This window comes from Muntiacus reevesi, chromosome 19 (genome assembly GCF_963930625.1).
Source record: "Muntiacus reevesi chromosome 19, mMunRee1.1, whole genome shotgun sequence".
Taxonomy (NCBI): domain Eukaryota; kingdom Metazoa; phylum Chordata; class Mammalia; order Artiodactyla; family Cervidae; genus Muntiacus; species Muntiacus reevesi.
Genome location: NC_089267.1, coordinates 26,959,060 through 26,983,426, shown reverse-complemented (window position 1 = coordinate 26,983,426; position 24,367 = coordinate 26,959,060). Strand labels below are relative to the sequence as shown.

General features: G+C 39.0%; 1 protein-coding gene across 4 annotated transcripts in view; it reads left to right on the top strand.

Annotated features, from left to right (window-relative positions):
- Positions 1–17,580, top strand: part of PKIB (cAMP-dependent protein kinase inhibitor beta) — a 110,651-nt gene extending 93,071 nt beyond the window's left edge. For all 4 annotated transcript variants that reach the window (XM_065911467.1, XM_065911466.1, XM_065911468.1 and 1 more), the window contains 2 exons: positions 11,048–11,227; positions 16,344–17,580. In XM_065911467.1, the coding sequence (XP_065767539.1) occupies positions 11,056–11,227; positions 16,344–16,411 (240 nt within the window). In that variant the 5' untranslated portion in view covers positions 11,048–11,055 and the 3' untranslated portion in view covers positions 16,412–17,580. The remainder of the gene's footprint in view (positions 1–11,047; positions 11,228–16,343) is intronic.
- The last annotated feature ends 6,787 nt before the right edge of the window (positions 17,581–24,367 follow it).

Genomic DNA, 24,367 nt, shown 5'->3' with positions numbered 1-24,367 from the left:
TGATTATTATTTAAATTCTAATGATTATGACAAAAATAGAATCTTCAGGTAATTTTTCACCTGATTGTGGTTACTTTAATTTTAATTCAGCACATTTCTAAAAGGCCATGGATATGGCTACATGGAATTATTTCTTAGACCATATTGCCTATCAATACAAGTAACCTATTTTGTTCGTGTTAGGTTAATTTGGTTTTAATTAATTGCTTGCTTTAAACAGGTTACCAAGGTACCTATTAGGGCTGGTATTGACCTGGTTGTATGTAAACAAAATTCCTGTTATGATTTCTAACCATGGAAATGTAAACATTATTCTAAGAAAACTAGAACTTGACACATGTATTCAGGTTTCCAGGTAGCTATTAATTTTAATGATATAAAATATAATAATTAAAACTTGCTCCAATGATATAATTGAAAATAAAGCATTTCTTTAAAAAAAAAAGTTCTTTGTAAAACCTAAATGCATTCATATAAATAATTTTCCTTCTATTGTCGATTGATGCAAATATACATAATTTGATGAACAGAAATATTTCAATGGTATGATTTTTCTTTCTGAAGTACTTGCTATTTTATTGGGAATTTCTTTTGCCTATATGACCCAGAAAAATTCTCAAAACAATTAAAAAATTTTTCTCACTGTGATCGTGACTGAATATTGGGCTTGATGAAACTCTACAGTGATTTCTTCTGCTGCAAATAAAAATAAAATACTGAGGAGAACTCAGAGAGCAAATCAGAACTTGAAAAGGTTCAATCATTTCACTGCTTTTTTCAGTTGGAAGGAAGAAGAAAGATGAAAATTAAACTCTTTCAAATAGGCATTAAGAGACATCCCAGAGAATTTTTCTTTGACTTGAGGAAGTAGGAAAAAAAAATCACACTGAAACTTTTAAAGTTGTATACATTTAAAGTCTCTTACCTATATCTTAACATTATTTATTCAATTTAATTAGGAAAAGTTTGTGAATGATTTCAGTTGTTAACTCTTACTTTTACTATTGTATTTGACTTTTGGCTATGCATATTTTATATAGTTGGTATATACACTGAAATTTTAGCTTTCTAGGAATTTTTCTTTTTCAAAACTTTTGTTAAAAATTTAGAATTATTTTGGCCTGGAAAAAATTGTAGTTCTAAGCTATTGTAGCACTATGATACAAAATAAGTGTAATCTAACTTTGAAATACATACAAGATATGTATATGGTATGCTTGTGTATGTGGGCAATGAAAAAATTCTGGAAGGATAGTCACCAGAATTTTAACAGTGCTGTCATAGTGGGATATAAGACGATGTGTTTCCTCTCTTTGATGCTTTTCAAAATTGTCATTTCCCCCCAATAATGAGCATACGTTATTTTCTTATGCAAAAAGAAAATAATTCATTTTGAAAAAGAAAAGTGGAAAGGTTATTGTTTCACTCGATAAACACATTTTATGTAGTAGATACTAAGTGCCAGGCATAGTTTTAGTGTATTTATCAGTGAAAAAATTCTACAAAAACCTCTGCCTTTGTAGAGCGTACATCTGAGTAGAGGGAGATAGACGGTAAACAAGTACGATCCTGATGAATGGTGATATATGCTGGAAGCCACTAAGGACATCGGGAATGGAGAGTAAGGCAGAGAAGCTTAGGGGCTCCAGGGAGGAGATGCCACTGAATGGTATGGTCAGGACGTCTGTCTGCAAAGGCAGACCCCTCTCATATATGATCTTCTGCGACCCTTCTTTCCTCACCGTATTATATCATTATGTTATTACTCAGGTGAAAAATTATTTTTCAGAAATCATCAAGAAATTGAGAATTCAAATCCTATATTACCTGTTAAGGAAACACTTAAAACAGGGTTTGTTGCTTCAAGTGTATGGAGAATTCACCTTCTAGGAGAAAGTGTCTTAATGAACAGAATAAGGGAAATATGACTTTCCCTAACAGGTGGCTTAATATGGGATAGATGTGGCAGAAAGGTAGCCAACTTTGAGGTGTGTGTGTGTGTGTGTGTGTGTGTGTCTGAGATGGACAATAAAGATGGAGGAAGGGAGATTGTAAATAAATTTTTTTTTAATGCTGTTTCTTTTTTTAAACACCAAGTTTCTGGCAGTGTCTCAGAGTCAATCCCTTTTTGTCTTTATAACTCACAACATCAGACACTGTCTCTAGAGCCGCATCCACACCATGGTTTAACAGGGTAATTGATGTTCATCATGATAATCTATTATAGTGCCTATAAATTAATATGACTGATTTCTAAACAAATTTCGTTTGGGTAGTTGTTAACTAGGCACATTTATCATTTATATTCATTAGTCTGGTTCAAGGTGATAGACTAGATACTTTTAATCCTACTTTAGATAAATGTGGAGACTTAATTAACTGGGAAGCCTTGCTGGAAGTTACAAGTCTGTTGAAAGCCAGAGCAGGTTTCAGCATCAGGGTTGTTCATTTTCAGGTGAACACACATTTCATTGCACCATATGGATTTCTTAACAATCATGAGAGCTAATTTAAGGGCACTCATTCCAAGGATGTACTAATACCATTCAGTAATGCGGTTACTGCTCACAACTCCACTTTGAAACCTTCATGTGCAGTAGTTTTCTTCTGAATATATGCAGTTCTAAACTACTTAAGGAGGCTTGAAAAGAACCTGAAGTGCGGTGAAAGAAATGGATGAACAAATGGGGCATGCAGTTGATATTAATGATTAAAAGTATAAAACAATGTATTTTAAATACTATTATTATTTTATCATTACATTTTCTATGAATATAAAATGAGTTGCACTTATGAAGTCACAAAAATATTTTGGGAGGTGGAATAAATATGTAGCTTCTGAAAGTAATTACTTTGATAGCTATGATACACATTAGTATGTATACATTTTTGTAAAAAGATTTCTATTTTTCCTTTGGTAGACAAATAAGCATATATATATATGTTATGAAGTTTTCTGAAATAAAAGTATGCAGTTGAAAGTGTCCGTGGTTAAGTTATTACTTTAAATTACCTTTAAATTGGAAGAGTCATTACAGGGCTCTTTTTCATCATAACTGTTTCACCCTTGATAATAATCGTAGGCAAAGAAAATAAACGTAGAAGATAAAAGGGCTTTATTTTTCCTCTTGTTGAGAATGAAAACCTTAAAGGACCATTAGTTGGGTAAGAAACTATAGAATTTGATCTTTTAAGGTATTAGAGAATTTCATGTTTGTGCAAGGGAAAGCTGATGGATTGGATGTAACTGACTTTGTTGACAAGTCTGTTCATGGTCAGCAGACATTTGGTCCTGTCCAAAACGCCATGAGACATTTGGTCCTCCTTTAAAGGTCTTTGAAATTTCTGTGTGTGCTCAGTCATGTCCAACTCTTTGTGACGCCATAGACTGTAGCCCACCAGGCTTCTCTGTCCATGGGATTCTCCAGGCAAGAATATTGGAGTGAGTTGCCATTTCCTTCTCCAGGGGATCTCCTGACCCAGGGATTGACTCCAGGTCTCCTGCATTAGCAGGAGGATTCTTTACCACTTTGCCACCTGGGAAGCGTCTGTGAGCATATTTGGTTTTGGACATGACCGAATGTGGACCTTTCATATGGACCAAGTAAATGTCTCCATGGATGTTTTGGGAAGGACGAAATATGAACAAATATCAAGGACCTTTTGTTATGGAACAGATGTCTCACAGATGTTTCAGACAGGATTGAATGGTCCTGCAAGGCTGTTCACAGTTTAATGTATATGGATCTTTTCTAGAAGGTTGGTATCTGGGGAGTATAACTCTCAGATGCCCTGGATGAGGGTGCTTCTCTAAGAGTTTGTGCGTTAGCTACTACTCTGCATTTGACAATCATCATTACTTACACCTGCAAGGCGTTGTATTTGCCATAGTCCACAGCCTACCTCCAAAACTATTTTAATGTTAATGCAACAAATTTCATTGTAATATTTTATAATTGAACTTTCAGCTTTTATTAATAGTATTATTAATTAAAAACACCTTCACTGACTATGTTTGCTCATAATGTATAGGTGTCAGCTATTAATTAAACATTTAGCGAATTCATTGGGCATCTGTGTTGCAGTCCATGTACCAGGCAGAGGCATAGAAAGCCATCTCTACTGTGACCACATTGGTCAGAGTCAGCTTCCCTTTCTCTCCTTCCTATTGACGTCATCAAAAGTCACTTGACATTTAAAAACCACTGTCTCATTAGAAGGGGAACCGACTTCTCAGGCCCCTGTGTTCACTCTGAGACAGGAAGGGTGTAGACAAACCATATGAATCTTCAAAACTATATGATTTTCTCACTCGTGCAAAATCGGGCTTCTGTGAGTTTGGAGAGTCTTTGTGCCCCTTTTGAAATCTAAGAACATTTTGTGTCCAAGTGTGGTTGGAAAGGGTCAGGATGAGAAGTGGATGGTTTGAGGGCAGCCTCTTGCTGGAACTTGCTTGCTCGTTCTCTGGGGCCCTGCTCAGAGACTGTTTTCCCTGTGAAGTCTGTCCTCTTTTCTCTTTTGGAGTTAACCACGCCTGCTCTGTTCACATAGGGGAGCTGCCTGCTATATAACTTTTCCAGGTCTCCAGGTGAAGCAGGGGAATTCCTCCTCACGTATCGTGGCAAATCCCATATTAACTGTGACCCCCACGCTCAGGGGAGTTCCATGGTTTGTTGCAGTTAATCTTTTCTGCCTGTATCCACATCAGTCTATATTGTTATCCCTAGCTTAGTATAGCAAGCGTCATTGTGCAGGAAAGATACTCAGTCTTGTTTACTACTTTACTCGCAAGATTATGGGAAAATGAGTTTGTGCATTTTGAATTCTATAGGTTTAAGCTGTCAAAAATTTTCAGTGATAAGAATAGCTTCTATGTACCTACAAATATGATCTTTCCTGGTGGCTCAGATGGTAAAGAATCTGCCTGCAATGCTGGAGACTGGGCTTTGATCCCTGGGTTGAGAAGACCTGGAGAAGGGCATGGCAACCCACTCCAGTATTCTTGCCTGGAGAGTTTGCATGGGCAGAGGAGCCTGGCGGGCTACAGTCCATAGGGTCACAAAGAGTTGGACACAACCGAGTGGCTAAACACACACCTACAAATATATATTGAAGAGCCTGTTCTTATCATTAGCAAGGAAGAACCTAAGCACGAAGGGAAAAATGTGTGTGTCAGTAGACAGAAGATAGAATTCCCTTTCCCTTGTACTGGAGGCATTGGAAATGCCATATGTGGAGGAATTACAAAGAGAGAAAGGTCTCTAAGTTAAAAAAAATAATTTTTATGTATACCTTCCATGTAAGCTCTGTTCAGCCCCAGATGGTCTTGATATTTAGCTTAATAGGAGATATGTTAAAGTATGGGCTTCCCTGGTAGTTCAGCTGGTAAAGAATCCACCTGCAATGAGAGAGACCTGGGTTCGATCCCTGGGTTGGGAAGATCCCCTGGAGAAGGGCATGGCAACCCACTCCAGTATTCTTGCCTGGAGAGTTTGCATGGGCAAAGGAGCCTGGAGGCTACAGCCCAGGGGTTTCAAAGAGTCGGACATGACTGAACGACCAAGCACAGCACAGCAGCACATATTAAAGGACTTTTTAGAAGCAGATACTTTTACTTAATTTCCGAAGAATAAGATTTAAGGTCGAGAAGTAAACTGTGAAAAGATCAGAATGTGTTTGATCTCACTGGACTATGGGTTCCTCTTTGTATCCTGTGAACCTAGCACAGGGCCTGGCACTTATGATATAGTAAGAGCGTGACAAATGTTGGCTGGATGAATAATTGTCTGTGTTCACTGGTCCACATTAAGAGGCAATTGTTATTGTTCTTTTACCTTGATTGGAAGAGATTAGTGTGTTCCAAGACAGAAAATCAAACCAGAAAAATTTAGCATAAAGTATTAAGACATTGAAAGCAGGAGAAAGAGACGTGAGGAATTTGGTTATTAGCTGAGACCACTGTATGTGTGTGTGTGTGTGTGTGTGTCCCTCTTTCTGTCTTTTGGCCCAAAAATCACCAGCTTTCCAAAATACATGCTCTTCCTCTGTTTAAGTGTTTTTTCAGATAGCCTGATTCATACTTCCAGAGAACTGATTTAGTGGTTGAGTTTATTTCAAGTCCTACATGCAGGATGAGGTTTCTCTGTAAGAGATGAGGTGACTGATATGGATGCAGAGATTAGAAAAAAAAAAAAAGGTATCCACCGCCTTGTGGCTTTGGCTTCAAATAATGTAGCTTGAGAAAAGAATGAATGTGAGCTAAGAAGATGGACCTTATCAGTTGAAAGGGAAAGAGATTGCAAAAATTTCTACTTGTTTACACTGTGTTTATAACATACTAACATACATACTCTTAGCAGGCACTTTTGAGCTGACTGGGAGCTGACTAATGGTTTATATATATATAAATTTTTTTTTTCCAGTGTTTCATTTATAAGCCTGACTGTCTTTGTCTTCTTCCGCTGTGTGGTGTTGCGTTTTCATGTTTTGGAGACTGCAAAGATCCTGACCTGTGTATATGTGCTTGTGTAATGGTCTTTTGTTAAGGCATCTGGGAAATTGTGTATTTTCAATAGAGAAGAAATTGTGTCCCAGGAGTTTATAAATCGCATTGTCTTGCGGTGGGCTGTGCAAGGACCTCTGTGAAACCTCCCAACGTCCAAATGGCTCCAGCTCCGGTGAGCCGCCACCGTTGACAAAGCAGAACTCATCCAGGTTCCACTGCTAATTCTGTAGAAGAAAAAGCAGAAGAGCTGCTAGTGAGTCAGCTGCCTTGGTTAGCAACCGTAAACACAATTAGCTTTAAGCCCAGCAAATTAAAAGAACCTGCAAGTTAATCTCTTTTGTTTTTCCTAGTAGTGTTTGCTCATCTTTCTGTGGGTTCTATATTTTTTAAACATCACAAAGTATTGAAGAGAGCAATTCTCTCTACTTTGTATATATGTGTATACATATATGTATGCTCAGCTGCTAAGTCATGTCCAATTCTTTTGCAACCCTATGGACTGTAGTTCGCCAGGCTCCTCTGTTCATGGGATTTCCCAGGCAAGAACACTGGAGTGGGTTGCAATTTCCTCCTCCAGGGGATCTTCCTGACCCAGGGATCAAACCTGCATCTCCTGCATTGGTAGGTGGATTCTTTAGCACAGCGCCACCTGGGAATCCCTGTATAGATATATATGTGTATATGATATGTGTGTATGTATATTGATTGCACACTGTACACACACACACACACATATATATATATATATAACATGTGTGTATATACATATATTGATTGCATATGCAATCAATACTGCATAGGATAGTAACAACAGATAAGTAAGATGACTAATTGGGGTAGGGAGCGACTTTCACTTGAAGATACACTATTTTGGGTAAAATTGTCAAAGTGTTACTTTTAGAGCCTTGGTATGTTAGAGTATCTGTGTATTTCATAATTTTTCCAGGTGAATGTTTCAATTCCTTTACATATTATTTAATTTTAACACTTTATTACAGGTTAAAATATGTAAGGAGATACCAAAAGTGGTTAATCTTCTCCTTGTTCTCTCTTAAATTCCTAACTAGAACTTTCATTCTTTTTTTAAGTTCAAATGACATTATTTTCATTGCTTTTTTTCCTTTCCCTCCATGCTGTCATTACTGCTTTTTGAGCTTGTTTTATTTCACATTGTATCAAGAGCATATCTCCATAAGTAGATCTGACTGGATCTTACACATTCTTTTTAAGAGCCATAAAATATCCAGTAATATAATAGATATGATTTATTCAACCCTTCTTTTCTTGATGTACTTTCAGATTATTTCTAATGCTGCAACAAACTTACCAGGGAATTAAAAGAACCCAGTTAAGAATCACCTTGTGTATTCAGACGCTCTTCCCAGTGCTCTCTAAGTCACCGAAATCAGATGACTTCACTATAGAAAGCCTGTGGGCTGGGCTTGTCTTGTGGTGGAGCCTAACATCCTGGTCACTCAGCATCAGTCACAGGCTCTGAAAGGAAGATGGTGCCCAGTGAGAGTTTGGAAATGGACCAAGGAAAGTTCTGCAGTAAAGTAACCTGTTGTTTGACCTTCTGCATATCCAGTTTTGCTTTGATCTTAAAATGGTAGTTAATGATTATAACATTGACCAACTTTTAGATAGTTTTGTGATGGTCTTGTTTTCTAATACCAATCAACAAAAAAGGACTAATTTAGAAAGCCTATGCAGAAATAACAGTATAAAGGGAAAAGCAAAAGCTTTCAAAATAGGAGTCAACAGCAATGAAGAATCTTGGAGCTCAGAATTTTTTTCTTTCATGTTGATGACCCACCCTCCAGGCCACCTTTTGGAAGTTTTCTTGCAATATGCAAATTCTAACTCAAGACTCCTTTGACATATCCCATCTTACTAAACATAAAATATATAATATTTAAGTATTTTAAAGAGTGTGTCTTAATATTCTTATATCTATTGTTATCTTTAGTGTTAAGATTTTGGACTGTCAGGACAGTAAGAATCAAGGTATTCATGGAGCTTCTCTTCCAAACTTAGCATGAAGTTGCTTCCTAGAAATAAACAGTTGATTGTGGTCATGGCTTCTTGTGTGATGTTAATTGGCTGAGGACAGAATGGGGGCCTGCACATGGGGTCTGTTCCCTAACTAATGTCAAGTGTTCCTCACAAGCTGTAGAGAAGTTATCTCTAATTGAAATTTGTCTATCATAAGTGTGGGGTGGGGGGCACATGGATAACCAGAGGTTCAAGCCAGAAAGGAATACCTATGCAAAAGCAGGGAATTTCTTTTTCTTTCAACACAATTGTATATAGAGTTGACCTTTAAACAACGTGGAGGTTGAGGTCATCGACCGCCATTCATCTGAAAACCTGTGTATAATGTTACATTCAGCTCTCTGCATCAGCAGTTCGCCACCTCAGGATTCAACCAACCATGGATTGTGTAGCACTGTAGAACATATTAATTCGGAAAAAATCCACATATAAATGGTCTTGTGGAGTTTAAACCTGTGTCATTCAAGGATCACCTGTATATAATTTTTTTCTATTTAAAAAGTAATGAAGGGCAGAATCGGAATTGGCTGTTGTATGGCTGTCTGTGTATATCACCAGAGTTTAGAAGGATAATTTTGTAGTAACCCATGTCATCTTGCTTTCAGAATGAACTGAAACTGAATTTGCAACCTTGTGTGTTAGGTTAGGAGTTGTTCAACTCGAAATAAGTCAGTTAACCTTTCTGAGCCCCAGTTTCCACATTCATATAGTGAGAGTTATTCCTCACTACCTCATTGGGTTATTGGGAGATTTATCTGAGGTAATACATGTGAAAATGTTTGTGCAGTATTGAGTAAATTCTGGTTTCCCTTTTTTAAAACTCAACAGGTCTTTCAATAAGATGATGTTTCTTGTTAGGACCAAAGGGGATACATAAGAGGTGGTAGTATAAATAAAACTTAGTGAGAGATGAATAATGATGCCAATAATCAGACATATGGTTTTAGAGTCAGAAAGAATTTCCATGTTATTTATCTCATTTGTTCTTCACTAGAATCCTGTGAATCAGTCAGACTAATTATATAGGTGAGGAACTGCAACTCAGAGAAATTAATTCAATGAACCAATATCATCTTGCAGGTCTAGCATGGAGTGTTCCTTCTGACTAACAGTCCAGTTACTTGATGGTGTCAATGCCAGACAATTGGCAAACACCCAAAAGTTAGAAGTCCAAAATAATGTCTGGAAATCTAGCATTGTTCTCAGCTTTACCATGATTCCTTTAGAGATGAGAGCATCTGGGCCCACATGAAGCTCCGTGTGCATTTCTGGGGTCCTGTGAACCAAAGAAAGTGTGTTTCTGATATCAGATGCACCATAATTTGTGACTCTTTTCACTTCATGTTTACCATTTCCTGAATTGCAGTTAACTGATTGGGAAAGACTCCCTTCTAACTTCAGTGAAAGGTTTGATTTGCTTCGTGTAGGTCAAGGTTCATCTATTTCGGCCATTAGGTGCCACAGATGAGTTTCTTCATCCTTTGGTTGATACTCAGCACATTCTGTGTTAGGATGTTATCTATCCTAGTATGTATATTCTTTCTTCTCCCATTGGAGTGTGCAAGTCCCCTAAAAATGGAGACTAAATCCTTTTTTTGTACTCTCAAGGCCCAGTTGAGAGCCTAGCATTTAATGGGTCCTCAAAAAAAGAGATAATTCCTGCTGCAGCTGCTGCTTTTGAGATACCATTCATTGTTGACTTCTTAGGAGAGTTTTCATTAGAAAACATCATATGAAAGAGAGGGCTCGTTTTAGAAATAAGCAATGTCTGCTACCTCCCTCCCTGTATAGTGAATGGTCTCTTGAGAATTCTTTCATAGAGGCAATTGCTAGGAAGATAAAGGATGTTTAGGAAGGCACTAGTAATTGCCCTGTCCACTTGAAGGCAAGAAAAGGTAACAGAGGTTCTACCCTCCCAAACACAAACATGAGACTGTTGAAAATTATGCCTGAAGCTGGAGCAGATACACAAACAGCTGCCACTGGGGTAAAAAGGCTTTGAGATAAAGTTGAATTTCTTATTTCTAAAGAGGAAGAACAGAGTGTGTTTTGTTTGGTCCTTACAAATTATAGTGATTTGGTTTCAGCCTGAACAAGCACCACAAGCAAATACTGGCAGGCAGAGTCTCCATGGGAGTGGCCAAACAAATCCGTTTGCATTTCCTTCCAAGCCCTCATTTGGCTGATCCAGCCATAGAAAAGCAGAACAAAAGGCAAGAGATTACTGCACCCTAAAGCATCCAAGTGGCTCCTTTGGGCTCCGCAGTTATTTATAGCCATCTGGCTCCCACTGAGGCCTTCCTGTTCCATCCAGTGATTGTACAAATGTGCAAATAAAAGCTCCAGGGCTTTGATGCAGGGTGCAGTCAATGATTAGATTCTCAAGGCTTCTGTGTTGTTGATGTAGCCATGCCTTTTAACCTTTAGTGTGAACGTGGATCTTGGAATAGGCTCATCTTCGTCTTCGTGTGCACATTCTATTTGTAGATGTTACTATGAGGACAGATTCACCCAAAATGACGGATGTGGAGCCTGTGGTCAACAATTTTGCATCGTCAGCACGGGCAGGTCGCCGAAATGCTGTCCCAGACATCCAGGGTTCAACGGCTGCAGGCGGGACCTCGGAGGAGTTGCCCGTCAAACTGGAAGCCCTATCCGTGAAGGAAGGTAACACTCGAAATCCTCTTAGAATCAGTGGTATTTCTCTCTTCCTCATTCTTTCCTCGGGAACAGTCTCCCCTTTAACTAGTTAAACTTGTTTACTAAGATCTCTCAGCTTTTGTTTAAAGCTAAGTAGATCTCTTCAGTGTTTCAGAAAGTGGCCTTCTCTCTTTCATCTCCTGGTGTAAATGTGGAAACTGAACATTTACTTATTCATTGGGTATGTACAGTTATGCACAGTGCTAGTGTTTGGGAATACAAAGGTGGACAGTTATAATCCCTTCTTTCAACCAGCTTACAAAATTTTTTGAGTTGCTCTCAGAAATAATTTTCCTTCTGCCATCCATTGGCAAATCACTGTGGAAGCTTCTGCTCCATCGTGGTATTCTACAAGCTCTTCTATTTATCGTATCTCAGAATAAATTTATTATCAATTAGAGAGGAGAACTTTAAGGTGGTGTTTGTATAAAGGTTGATCTTTCTCTAACCAGTAGAAAAAGATGGATTCGGAAAAAGCAAGAGCTATCAAACCCCTGTAGGAAAATCTTGAGTCTTTCACCCCACTGCTTATACACTGTTCTTAAATCTTCTAGTGTTTAGTTCTGTGAGAATAAATATAATAATACTGTGCCCCATTTTAGACTTCAAAGTGGACTCCAGTTTGTGTGTTTATTGTGTTTATTCCTAGTGGCAGTGAGGCAGGAGAGAGCTGGAAGCTCCGTACTTCTACCCTATTCATATGAGCCCCAGAAGAGGGCTCTTAGTTCTTTGCCTCAGGAGGTAACTTTCTCCCTGGTAAAGTTACAGACTTCCCAAATGTTCCTGCTATGATCTCTATGAAATACTTTTATCCTTGTTAGGCCAGGGACTGTGAGCAGACCCTGGAGTCTGGTTGGACTTACCTTTTTGGTTGAGTTACCTCACTTTTTTCTAAAAGTAATTTCATGTCTCTTAAGGGACTCTATAAATAATAGAAAATATATATTTACATACCCATAAATTATCATAAGATAAAAGATGAAGGAAATTAAAAAAAGAAGATAAAATAAGTGTAGTGTTTTTGGCTTTTTAAGTTCAAAAGTGTAATATGTTTATGGTTATCAGGGCTTGAAGGACCATCCTTAACTTGTGAGGTAGAGAATATAATTTATATGTTCGTGTAACAGGTCTCATTAAAGTGGATAGCCCCTAAACACATGCACAGAACTTTAATGCTTTTTGATATTATTTAATTAAACAAAACAGAACAAGTATATGGTAGGAAAGTTAGTAGAGTCTTCATTTTATCTTGTTCACTGGGAAAGACTGTTATCTGAAAGAATACTGTTTCTATTTTTATACTTTCCTTTAAATCATTTTCAAATAAAGTTGAAGGTAGGAAGAAAATCAAAATGTTAAAAGTGCATTAACATATAACACCAGATGTTAAAGAAAACACAGAAGGAAGTTAATTTATATATGTAGATGGCCTTGATAATGTGTCACTAACAAAGTTATATATAAATAGCTTTAAGATCTGCTTTTTGTTGTTGTTGTTAGCTAAGTACAGACATTCAGCATTTAAAATTGTTTTTAAAGCAGTTGCAGTTTTCAGTTGCTAATAATAACAAAAATCTGGGGTCTGTCTCAGACACTGTGGTTTCAGTGTTTTTAGTCATTTAAAAGTAGAAATTTTGGGAAAGATCTTTAAGTTTGCCTCAGATCAGTCCTGTTTTGGTTTTCCTTTTTGATATTCTTAAGTGGGAAAAAATCTAGGCTGTCAGACATCCTGCATCTTACATGAAATTAACCTGCCTAAAATCTCCATAGTTCACAATCTGTCTTAATCTATCCCTTAAAAATTGATAACTATGGTAGGGAGGACAATGATGCCTTATAGCATATCAGCAAGAGGTGACAGGGTGGCAGCTTAGGAAACTAAATGTCACAGAGGGCCTCTCTCACTTTCCACCATCTCTTAACTACTCATTTGATCCATCATTTATCTTAGTGGCTAGTGTGAGGCAATGTGGAATACCCAGGTTCGACCCCTGGCTCAGAAAGAGATATATTCTATCAGAGAATTAAAATAGGATGCTGTGGTAGAGAGTTACTGGGTGGCTCCTTTAGATTGAGAAATTCAGGAAGTCCTAACTGAAATCTGATGGCAGTGGAATATTTTGAGTAACAACTGAATGGTCCAGGCAGGAAAGTAAGAGGGAAGGACATTCTTTGTAGAAGGAACAGCTTGTATAAAGCTGTTAGAGTGGAATGAGATGGACATGTCAAGAAGCATAAAATCTGGCCACAGGTGAGAAGGGAGAATAGAGATGACATTGGAGATTAAGCAAGGAATAGCTTTCTTAGGACTTTAGAAACTTGGGTGAATAAAGAGGATTTTATTCTAAATGTGAGGGAGGTGATATTCATGTTTGAATATTTGAATATCCACTTTGTTATGTGAGGAATGGATTGTAGGAGAAATAACAGGTATAGTGAAGTTAGGAGGTACACTCCCCATTAGGAAATCTTTGGGGGCCAAATTAAACATTCAGACTCATAAGACCACATTTGGTGCCAGTCTGATCAAAAGTATACAGGTTTAGAAACACAGTGGGCCAGAAGAGCCACGTGACATCATCTCCTTCTGTGTGGGTCCTTGCGAAGTCCATATAAGCAGTCATGGGGGCTAGTCTCTGTGCATCCCCACCCCACCACTCACTGAAAACTCAGGCGCAAGGCGACAAGATTTGCACCAATGGGAGCAATGGTGGGTTAGAAGCCTCATGTCCCAAGGAGTTAATACTTTGCAGTTAAGTCCATGGACACTACAAGAGACATGCTCAGTTACAAGAGTCATGACCTTTATGGAATTCCAGTGCTATGGTTCCCTGCCAGTTAGCATATAGTTTCTCTCAGTGTATTTTACCACTTGGGTCATTTCTACCATACACTTACTAACCGTGCTGACATACCAACATAATCTGGTTTCCAGGGTAACAGAGCTAGAAAATTAATCTCAATTCACATTTGCCATTAGAGCAGGAGAAAGGATTTGTTAAGCTTTTACCCACGGAACAGTTGCAGAAATCTAGTGAGAGATGATGGCTTTGAATAGGTTATGAAGATGGATGGAATTGGGTGGGTTTGGGATATGTTTTCTAGGCACAATTCATAGGACTTGATGATGAACTGATGTGGTAGAGATGACTACAAGCAATGAAGAAGAGAAATAGAGGATAATCCCTGGAGCAACAGGGTAGATGGTGATGCCATATACCGAGAAGGACCAACATGGAAGAAAGGCAGTTTTAAGGGTTAGAGGAGTGATTTCTGCTTCTTCCATTTGAGATGCCTATGAGACATCCAAGTGCTGTCAGCTCTACTTTCAAAATTGGTTCAGAAATCTGCCAGTTTCTCCCGCAGAGATCTAGTCTCTTGGTATCCGTGTGACCCCATTTTCTGTCCTTTCTCTGCACAGTCCCCATGGCAGTTCTTTCCTGCACGTTGCTGCCTTTGACCTTGATGTTTTCTCTGCTTGGAATGCTCTTCTCCCTGCTACCTACCTAGCTAACTTCCTCACCTCCTCAGGTCTTGACTCACATGGCCCCTTCTCAGTGAGGCATTCCTAGCCAACCCAATTTAAAATTGCAATCTCCAGGCCCCAACACTTCTTGACAATTCCTTTTTTTAATTTCCTCTGTAGCACTTGTAAACTTTCCACATGCCAGACATTTTACTCATTTTAGTTATTGTCCATATTTCTCATGAAGATTTCCCTGAAAGTTGGAATGTATAGTTTTTTCTTCACTGCTTGGTACGTGTGTTCATTGCTCAGTCGTGTCTGACTGTGATCCCATGGACTGTAGCCTGCTCGGCTCCTCTGTCCATGGAATTCTCCAGGCTGGGGTACTGGAGTGGGTTACCATTCCCTCCTCCAGGGGATCTTCCCAACCCAGTGATTGAGCCTGGATCTCCTGCATTGCAGGCAGATTCTTTACCCTCTGAGCCACCAGGGAAGTAACATGTGCTTAATAAATATTTGATGAATGTAGGTTGGAGAACAGAATTGTCTATCAGATTTCTTTTCAAAGATGCCCCTGGTGATTTTGATAGGACCCATTTTGGAGAAGTAATAGAAATAGTAGTCTTATTTTAAAATGATGACAGCCAAAGATATATTTTGAAGGATAAAAGAAAAACCAGTCAGTGGAGGCCGTTGTCGGTTTGAAGATGGTAGTGACTTGAGGAAATGAAGGTGCCAGGAGAAAGAGCAAAAGTCAGATGAAATGAGGAGCTTAGAGATGATCATGGGAGTGCTGTTGAGGCAGAAATGGATAGGATCCCGGATTATGAAGAAATTAGATCTGATCAGTGGAAGCAGCAGCAGCTCCAAGGGTGAGCTGGCCTGGCAGCTGCTCAAGGCCCTCTCTGGGCTCAGGTGAGGCTTACCCTTGGTTTTGTTCTATGGTTGTCGTCTTGAAATTTTTCCATATTTTTTGAATAAGGGGTGCTGTGTTTTCACCTTGCCAAGGGCTCCAACAGCCATAGCCAGTTCTGAAGACCACGTCTTCCATGGTCATATGGGCAAAAGAAATATGTCTAGACTGCAGGGGTAATTTTACAGGTTTGGTGGCAGAAAGTTGAACTTGTCTGATCTGATAGTTTTGATTTGTTTCTTTTTCCTATGAAGTAGAAAATGAGATTAACTCTTAGAAGCGCAGAAGGTAGGAAGTGTGAGGAAGCTGAGAGTATGATCTGGCATCGGGAGATGGGGAAAGGCAAGGTCCATCAGTCTGCATCCAAACTGTGGCTTTGTCACTCACTAGCTCGGTGACTTTGGGCAAGTCGCTTAACCTGTTTATGCTTCAAGAGAATAGTCTGTAAATGGAGATTGTAATAAACCTTTGAAGGTTGCCTGGCACATAATATTCTGGAGAATGAGAGAGAAAGGTAACTAGGAGACAGACCCATACATCTTTTCTTTGTGTAGTTTCTACATCTACATGGATGTCAAAGAAGTATGTCCTAATCAAGTAGAAAATGACTAGAGTGCATAAAGGAAAACCAGTTTTTTTCCCAGTATAGTACAAAGTAGATTTCAATATATTCTCTATGTGATGAAAATTTATCTGTTTTTCAGATGTGAAAAAGAAAGATGAAGAAACAGCACAAGATCAATTGGAAAAGCCCAAAGATGAAGGAAAATGAAGGCTCATTACCTATCAAAAGTGCTGAATTTCTTCACAGTGGAAGACTTAGTGGCCCTGCTTTCCTGAGATGTTTGATCTGGTAGTAACTATGGTAACATTGCAGCCCTAAGCAACATGTGTGTATTAGATAATTTTGTTGTGATGCTACTCACTTGGATTACAACCATGATGTCCAATGTAGGTTATTAAAAGGCAGATTACTTCCAAACTGCACCCAGGAGAGAGGTTAAGAGTGCATGATCATTTAAATACATATCTTTTGTCTATAAACCCAGCTAAATCCACTGTTCTCTTGGATTTCTTAAGCCAGATATATTTTAAATTCCATTTTTATGGTAACAGGTAAACCATTTCTTGGTAAATATAAACCAAACACTAGTAATTTAAAACTGTATGGGATTTGTAAGAAATTGTGTTTTTTGGTGAGAAAAGTGATAGATTAGCCAAAGAAGGATAGATAAAAGTATGTTTTTATCCAAATATGAAGCTTTTCTCCCCCCAAACCTTAAACAGATTTGGAAAAAAATAGTAGAAGTTTGACAGCTCAAACATCTCTAGAAAATTTTTGTCTGATGTATTTTGCTTCTAGTCTATGCATACTGTGATTTTTCATGTGAACTCTTAAAATGGAAAATTTGTGATGAATAGTTTATATGAAACATGCCTATTAAACGAATCTCACTATCTTCCTTAATTTCATGTGCATATGTGTGTGCATATATTTTTCTTTAATGTGAATTACACAGAACACTTTACTAGTCGCTTTGTACTGTCTTTTCTTATTTTCAGGGCTTTTGTGTATATGACTTGTTTCTTAAATAATTTCCTCAGGAATGCAGACCTTAATTTTTATATCTTTCCTAAACTAGCTGACATAATAGTAAGCACTTAAGTGTTTAGTGAATGGTACAGGCAGAAATAGCAAAATACTTGCTTTTAATATATATTTAATTATATATTTTAAAAGGAATGAAACCAAAACCAAAGCTTTAGTAAATTTTGATTTATTAGATATTTTAGGAGAATCATGGAATTCTGAATTTTTAAAGAAAATCTGACTAATGGATTTATTTTTATTTTCAGATCTATCTGCATGCAATATTTTATTTGATTGTTGACTTAGGCCACGTCTGTATACAGTAATCAAATAAACTCTTTCACTATTAAAGAAACTTACTACCGACCCAAGTCTTCTTCATTTTATCTCCTACAGTGTAACAGATGGAATACGGTGACATTTTAATGAGGGAAGTGAATAGTTTTTGCAGTATAAAACACCTCCCACTTCTCGTTTCATTGACAAAGTTCATCTTTAAATCTGAGAATACAACAAAGGGGTAGATTTCAAAGAATCTGGTTGCTTTAAGTTCTTAAACACATATTTTTCTTTAAAAAATAATCAAAAGTAGTATTTTAGGTGTAGTGCTAATTTAACATTCAATAAAATGTCTTAGAGCCGTAAAAATTAGGTTTCTGGAAGTTATTTAATGACATGATATTATATAGTCAATATAAAGAGAAATTTGGAGAAGGAAATGGCAATGTGCTCTAGTCTTCTTGCCTGGGAAAGCCCATGAACAGAGGAGCCTGGTGCACTAGAATCCATGGGGTCTCGAAGAGTCGGACGTGGCTGTATGACTAAGCCCTGCACACAAACAGGGGTTAGGCTGGAGTTTTCAGGTTGGGGGGAGTGACAGTTTGGCCTCCTGAGTACCTTTGGTAACATCTGGAGCGTTTCTGGCTGCTACTAGTAGGGGAAGGGGCAGGGAGAGAATGTGCTCCAGGCATCCAGTGGGCAGAGCCAGGGATGCTGCTAAACTCCTTAGCCCTATAGGGCAGACCCTCACAGCAAAGAACTGTCTGACCACGTGGGTCAGTTGCACTGAAGTTCAAACTGTCAAGTACGTGGATTTTGGATTCAGATGACCCGGGTTTGAGTTCTAGCTGTATAATCTTGGGCAATTTACATCATGTCTCTAAGTTTTATCCTCTTGGAATGGTATTAGTAACGGTACATAATTTATAGGGTGCTATATATATATATATATATATATATATATATGATACATGCTAAGTTGCTTCAGTCATGTCCAACTGTTTGTGACCCTGTGGACTGCAACCTGCCAGGCTCCTCTGTCCATGGGATTCTCCAGGCAAAAATACTGGAGTGGGTTGCCATTTCCTTCTCCAAGGGATCATCTCAACCCAGGGAGGGAGTCCGTGTCTCCTATGTCTCCTGCATTGGCAAGCAGGTTCCTTACCACTAGCACCGCCTGGGAAGCCCCTTATAGGGTGAATGGAAGCAATAAAATATGTGGGGCACTTGGTTAATGCCTGGCAAAGAATAATTATTCAATAAATATTAGCTCGGAGAAGGCATTGGCAACCCACTCCAGAACTCTTGTCTGGAGAATCCCATGGCAGGAGGAGCCTGGTAGGCTGCAGTCCATGGGGTCGTGAGTCAGACATGACTGAGCAACTTCACATTCACTTTTCACTTTCAGGCATTGGAGAAGGAAATGGCCACCCACTCCAGTGATCTTGCTTGGAGAATCCCAGGGACGGGGGAGCCTGGTGGGCTGCCGTCTATGGGGGTCACACAGAGTTGGGCACGACTGAAGTGACTTAGCAGCAGCAGCAGCAAATATTAGCTATCACCATCATCATTTTTATTCTAAATGTTTTTGCCATTATTTTCTGGTATTGGAGGTGGATTTGTTAACTTGGCTATCTTCTGCTTTCCTCTGTGATTTCACAAGCAGTCTCAATCTTAGAACTGGGAGAAGACACTCTGATGGAAATTGACAATTCATGATAATTACCACATTAGTGCTTATTCAGTCATGCTAATGAGCCATTGACAAGTGATGAGTATTACCCTTTAACAATGAGTCACCTCCCTAGTGTTTTATGACAGTTACTGACACAAAACAGAGTTTTCAGTTAGTATTTAAATGAGTAAGTGTTCCACGAAAATGTAGAAGAAAAAAAGTAACAGATCTTGAGTGAGAATATTTATCTCTCATTTAGAAGGTATTTTTTTTCTCATTTAGAAGACCGGAAATGAAGCCATGTCCCTCCTCATTGTTGCTAGTAATGACACATATTCTTAATCATGTGTGTCCTAAATCACTTTTTCATTACAACACACACACATATCTCTCATTTTATGCATATAATATTTTATCTTACATGAGGTATCAAGCTTGTTGAATATTTGCCAATGAAAGGATTTTTTGGCTGAGAAGAAATCCAGAAAAAGAAGAATGAGAGGTCAGTGGTAATTTAAAGACAAAATTGAATATACCAACCAATTTCTAAAAAATAAAAACTATTTCTGGGAGCCTATAGTATTTTGTCATAGCAAAGTCACTTTAAACAAAGCCCCTAGTTGGGGCTCCTTCAAGAAAGTCTCCATGCTCATTTTTGCTATTGTCTTTTTACAAGCCACTTGCTCTAGTCAATAACTATATAAAGTCTTAATTAACACTGTGAGAGAAACCAAGACGAAAGGGGATAATAAAGCTAGAAAGGGGCTATCTGGAAACTCGACTCTGTACATAGGAGGAGAAAGAACAAATACCAGTCTGTGTCATGTCCCCAGAGATTTTGTGCGTGTGTGCGTCATCTAGACTGGAAAGGTTTGAACCTTCTCAGAATGAGAGTGCCTACAGGGGGAGGTATCCTGTTTGCGAAAGGAAACACAGCATTAACTTTCAGTGTTACCAGCTCTAGTGGCTTGGGCAGATAATGGAGAGAGAGAGGAGAGGAAGAATTACTGAAGCACACTGGGTTGTTGCCTCATCTGTGGAATCTGACACCTCTAGTTCAAATTACAGCTCCGCCATGTGTGCTCATGACTTTATTTTCCTCTCTGTCTTTCAACTTCTTAACTATATAAAGTGGCCAATTATTATGAGATTTAAGTGGTAAGCTGCTAAGGAAAATGCCTGGTACATACCAAAGCTTATTCTTAATTGTTGTTATTAATTGCATGAACATAAAGGGTGATGGAGACTTCAAGGTAAATGCCCTAGGTCTTACTGGTTCTTTCTTTGTTGTTTACCAAAGCAGACTTTTCTGTTAATCTTTCACTCTCTTTTCTGTCCATCAGCAGTACCTCCTTAGCTAAACCTAAGATTGATTAACTAGAATGCACTCCATTTTTTTTCAGACTTATTAATGATAACTCACAACATCAAAATCTGCAGCTTATTAAAAATGGAAGCATTGACTCAAACAAAGGGCTTGAGAACATATTGTTACTGTTAAAAGCCTAGAACAGATTTCTCGTTGAGCACACAGTGATAGGAAAAATGATCATCATAGCCATCCTTTGAGTGACTGGTGATTACTAAGCACCCTTGCCAACCCTTTTGAAGCTTCATAATAATGGTCATACAAAAATGGTTCATGATGTTTCTCATTTTGAAGATGAAGAAAATGGATTCAAGAGGGCCTTCAGGAATTCACTCAAGTAAGAAAATGACAACTGTGGCCTTGGATAGGGTTCTCAGGACCAGGATGTGCTTTTCCTATACTGCTCTCAAGGGCCCTTTTGCCTCAGACCATCTCATCCACAAGTTTTATTAAATTTGTGAAAAATGTCATTGGTTGTTTGATAGGGATTGCAAAGAATCTGTTGGTTGATTTGGGTAGTAGAGTCATTTTCACAGCATTGATTCTTCTAATCCAAGAACATGGGATATCTCTCCATCTGTTTGTGTCATCTTTGATCTCTTTAATCAGTGACTTAAAGTTTTCTGCATACAAGTCCTTGGTCCCTGTTGTTCTGTTCAATTGCTAAGTTGGGTCCAACTCTTTGTGACCCATGGTTTAGGTAGGCTTATTCCTAGGTATCTTATTCTTTTTGTTGCACTGATGGATGGGATTATTTCCTTAATTTCTCTTTCCAATTTCTCATTGTTGTTCAGTCACTCAGTCATGTCTGATTCTTTGTGACCTTTTGGACTGCAGCATGCCAGGCTTCCCTGTCTTTCACTCTCTCCCAGAGTTTGGGATCAGATGCCATGATCTTAGTTTTTTGAATGTTTAAGCCAACTTTTTTACTCTGCTCTTTCACCTTTATCAAGAGGCTCTTTAGTTCCTCTTTGCTTTCTGCCATTGAGTGGTGTCATCTGCATATCTGAGGTTGTTGATGTTTTTCCTGGCAATCTTGATTCCAACTTGTGCTTCATTCAGCCCAGCATTTCACATCATCTACTCTGCATATAAGTTAAATAAATGTTCATTGTTAGTGTATAGGAATGCAAGGGATTTCTTTGTTTTAATTTTATATACTTCAACTTTTCTATTTTCATTGATTAACTCTAGTAGTATTCTGGTGGTATCTTTAGGGTCATCTGTGTATAGTATCATGTCATCTGCAAACAGTAGGAGTTTTACTTCTTTTCAAATCTGGATTCCTTTTATTTCCTTTTCTTCTCTGATTGCTGTGACCAAGACTTCCAAAACTATATTGAATTATAGTAGTTAAGAGTGGGCACCCTTGTCTTGTTCCTGATCTTAGAGGAAAATGCTTTCAGTTTTTCACCATTGAGAAAAATGTTTGTTCTGGGTTTGTCATATATGGTCTTTACTCCAGTATTCATTGAGACACTATTTACAATAGCCAGGATATGGAAGCAACCTAGATGTTGGTACATATATACAATGGAATATTACTCAGCTGTAAAAGGAATGAATTTGAGTCAGTTGTAGTGAAGTGGATGAACCTGTTATACATAGCCTGTTATACAAAGTAAAGTCAGAAAGAGAAAAATATTGTGTATTAACACATATAAATGGAATCTAGAAAAACAGTATTGATGAACCTATTTACAGAGAAGAAATGGAGATGCAAACATGGAAAATGGACTTGACACAGCCAAGGAAGGACAGGGTAGGGTCAGTTGAGAAAGCAGTGTTGACATATACACTAGCATGGGTAAAATAAATAATAGTGAGAAGCTGCTTTATAACACAAGGAGCCCAGTCTGGGGCTCTGTGAAGACCTAGAGGGGTGGGATGAGAGGCAGGAGGGAGACTCGAGGACCATGTATAATTACGATTGATTCATGTTGTTGAATGGCAGAAACAACCACAACATTGTAAAGCAATTATCCCCCCTACCAAAAAAAAAAAAAAAAAAAAATTGGTCTGAATTCCACCCAGGATTCCTAAGAAAATGGAAAAGATGTACATGGGCAGAAGAGCAATTTTATTTATTTGTTTTCCATTTATTCATTCATTCACTCCTTCAATAATGTATATTTTACCTTTTTCCGGAAATTATTTTATAGGGCAAGCTTACTTGCCATTTAATTTGCCATTAACTTTTGAGACCCTGATGGAACAGAAAATTGGTGAGGAGCCTATGGCGCTGTTGGGTAGGAAGTAGTACCCGGAAGTGAAGCGAAGGGGATAAAGCTAAACGGAAAACAAGAGGCACGACACCCACACTGGACTCATCTCAGGTTTGTCCCGGGACTGGTCACAATTATGGAAAGGGCATACTGACATTCTGCAAGACACACAAAAATAACGTGGCAGGATACATAAATATCTTTAAAATAGGCCACAAAGGCAAATGAAATGATCTCCCTTGCTCCATGCAGATACAGTTCAGACTTTGAATAATGTTTGGCAGCACTGAAGGGAGAGAAGTCCCTGATATGCTGGATGGGGGTGGGGATGGCTACAGAGGTCTGGGCAACCATTCTTCCCAGAGCAACAAACTAGGAAAAAGCTTTTGCACCAACTCAGAGTGTATGGAATTGACTTCAGCAGCTCTGTGAAGGCTCTCACAGTGCTTTAGGTATATTCGATATTCAAAATTCCTCGTCTATAATAAAATTTTCACCTACATTGGTTTTCTATTAGTAGAAGGGGTTTACTTTTTAAATATTTCCTTGATATTATAATACTGTCAAGAACAATAGGAAAAAGAGGGATATCAGTCAATAAATGTGAGTTTGATTTCAGAATTTTGACTTAAATTTAGTCTAACTTGACTGTACACCTTTAGGTAAATAATTTTCCACCACTATTTTCATTTTACTACTATAGAGTCCATGGAGTTCTCCAGGGCAGAGTATTGGAGTGGGTAGTCTCTCCCTTTTCCAGGGTATCTTCCCAACCCAGGGATCAAACCCAGGTCTCCCGCATTGCGGGCAGACTCTTTACCAGCTGAGCCACAAGGGAAGCCCACACAGAGAGAGCCTGTGCCAGGCCAGCAGTTTCAAACCTCTTCTTAGAGCCTCATTATTCTACTAGTGATGTCAGCCCCCCCAGCGCCCACCACCCCGGCATCTTCTCCCTAGGATTTCAGAGCTTCTCACCTCCAGCTGCACATTGACCCAGAGAACTAAATAAATGACCGACGCCTGACCCAGTTGCAGCCCATCTGGAAGCCACTGCTGTAGCCTGCTCTGAACTGGATGCTGGGTGAGCTTCCAGAGGGCAAAGTCTGCGTTTATTTTCCCACTAACCTTATAGGAGAGGCTGAAGGTTCTGAGAGGCGCGGTGCTGGAGCAAGCGGCGGCTGTGCAGCGCTGGAGCCGTGAGGAGATACCCCACGCCCGAGGGCAAAGGAGAAGCCCAAGCAAGATGGTAGAGGGGCGACTTCATGGTTAGAACCAAACCCCCTTCCCCCCAGAGATGCTCAGAGGGCTCAAACAAACCTTGTGCACAGCCAGAACCCAGGGACCCCACAGAGACTGAGTCAGAACTGTGTTTGAGCATCTCCTGTTGAGGTTCGGGTCAGCAGTGGACTGCCGCAGGGACAGGGGCTCTGGGTGCAGCAGACTTGGGTGTGGCATAAGCCCTCTTGGAGGAGGTCGCCATTGACCTCACTGTAGAGCCGCCAGATCTTGCACAGGACTGGGGAAACACTCTTGGAGGGCACAAACAGAAGCTTGTGTGCACCAGGACCCAGGGGAAAAGAGCAGTGACC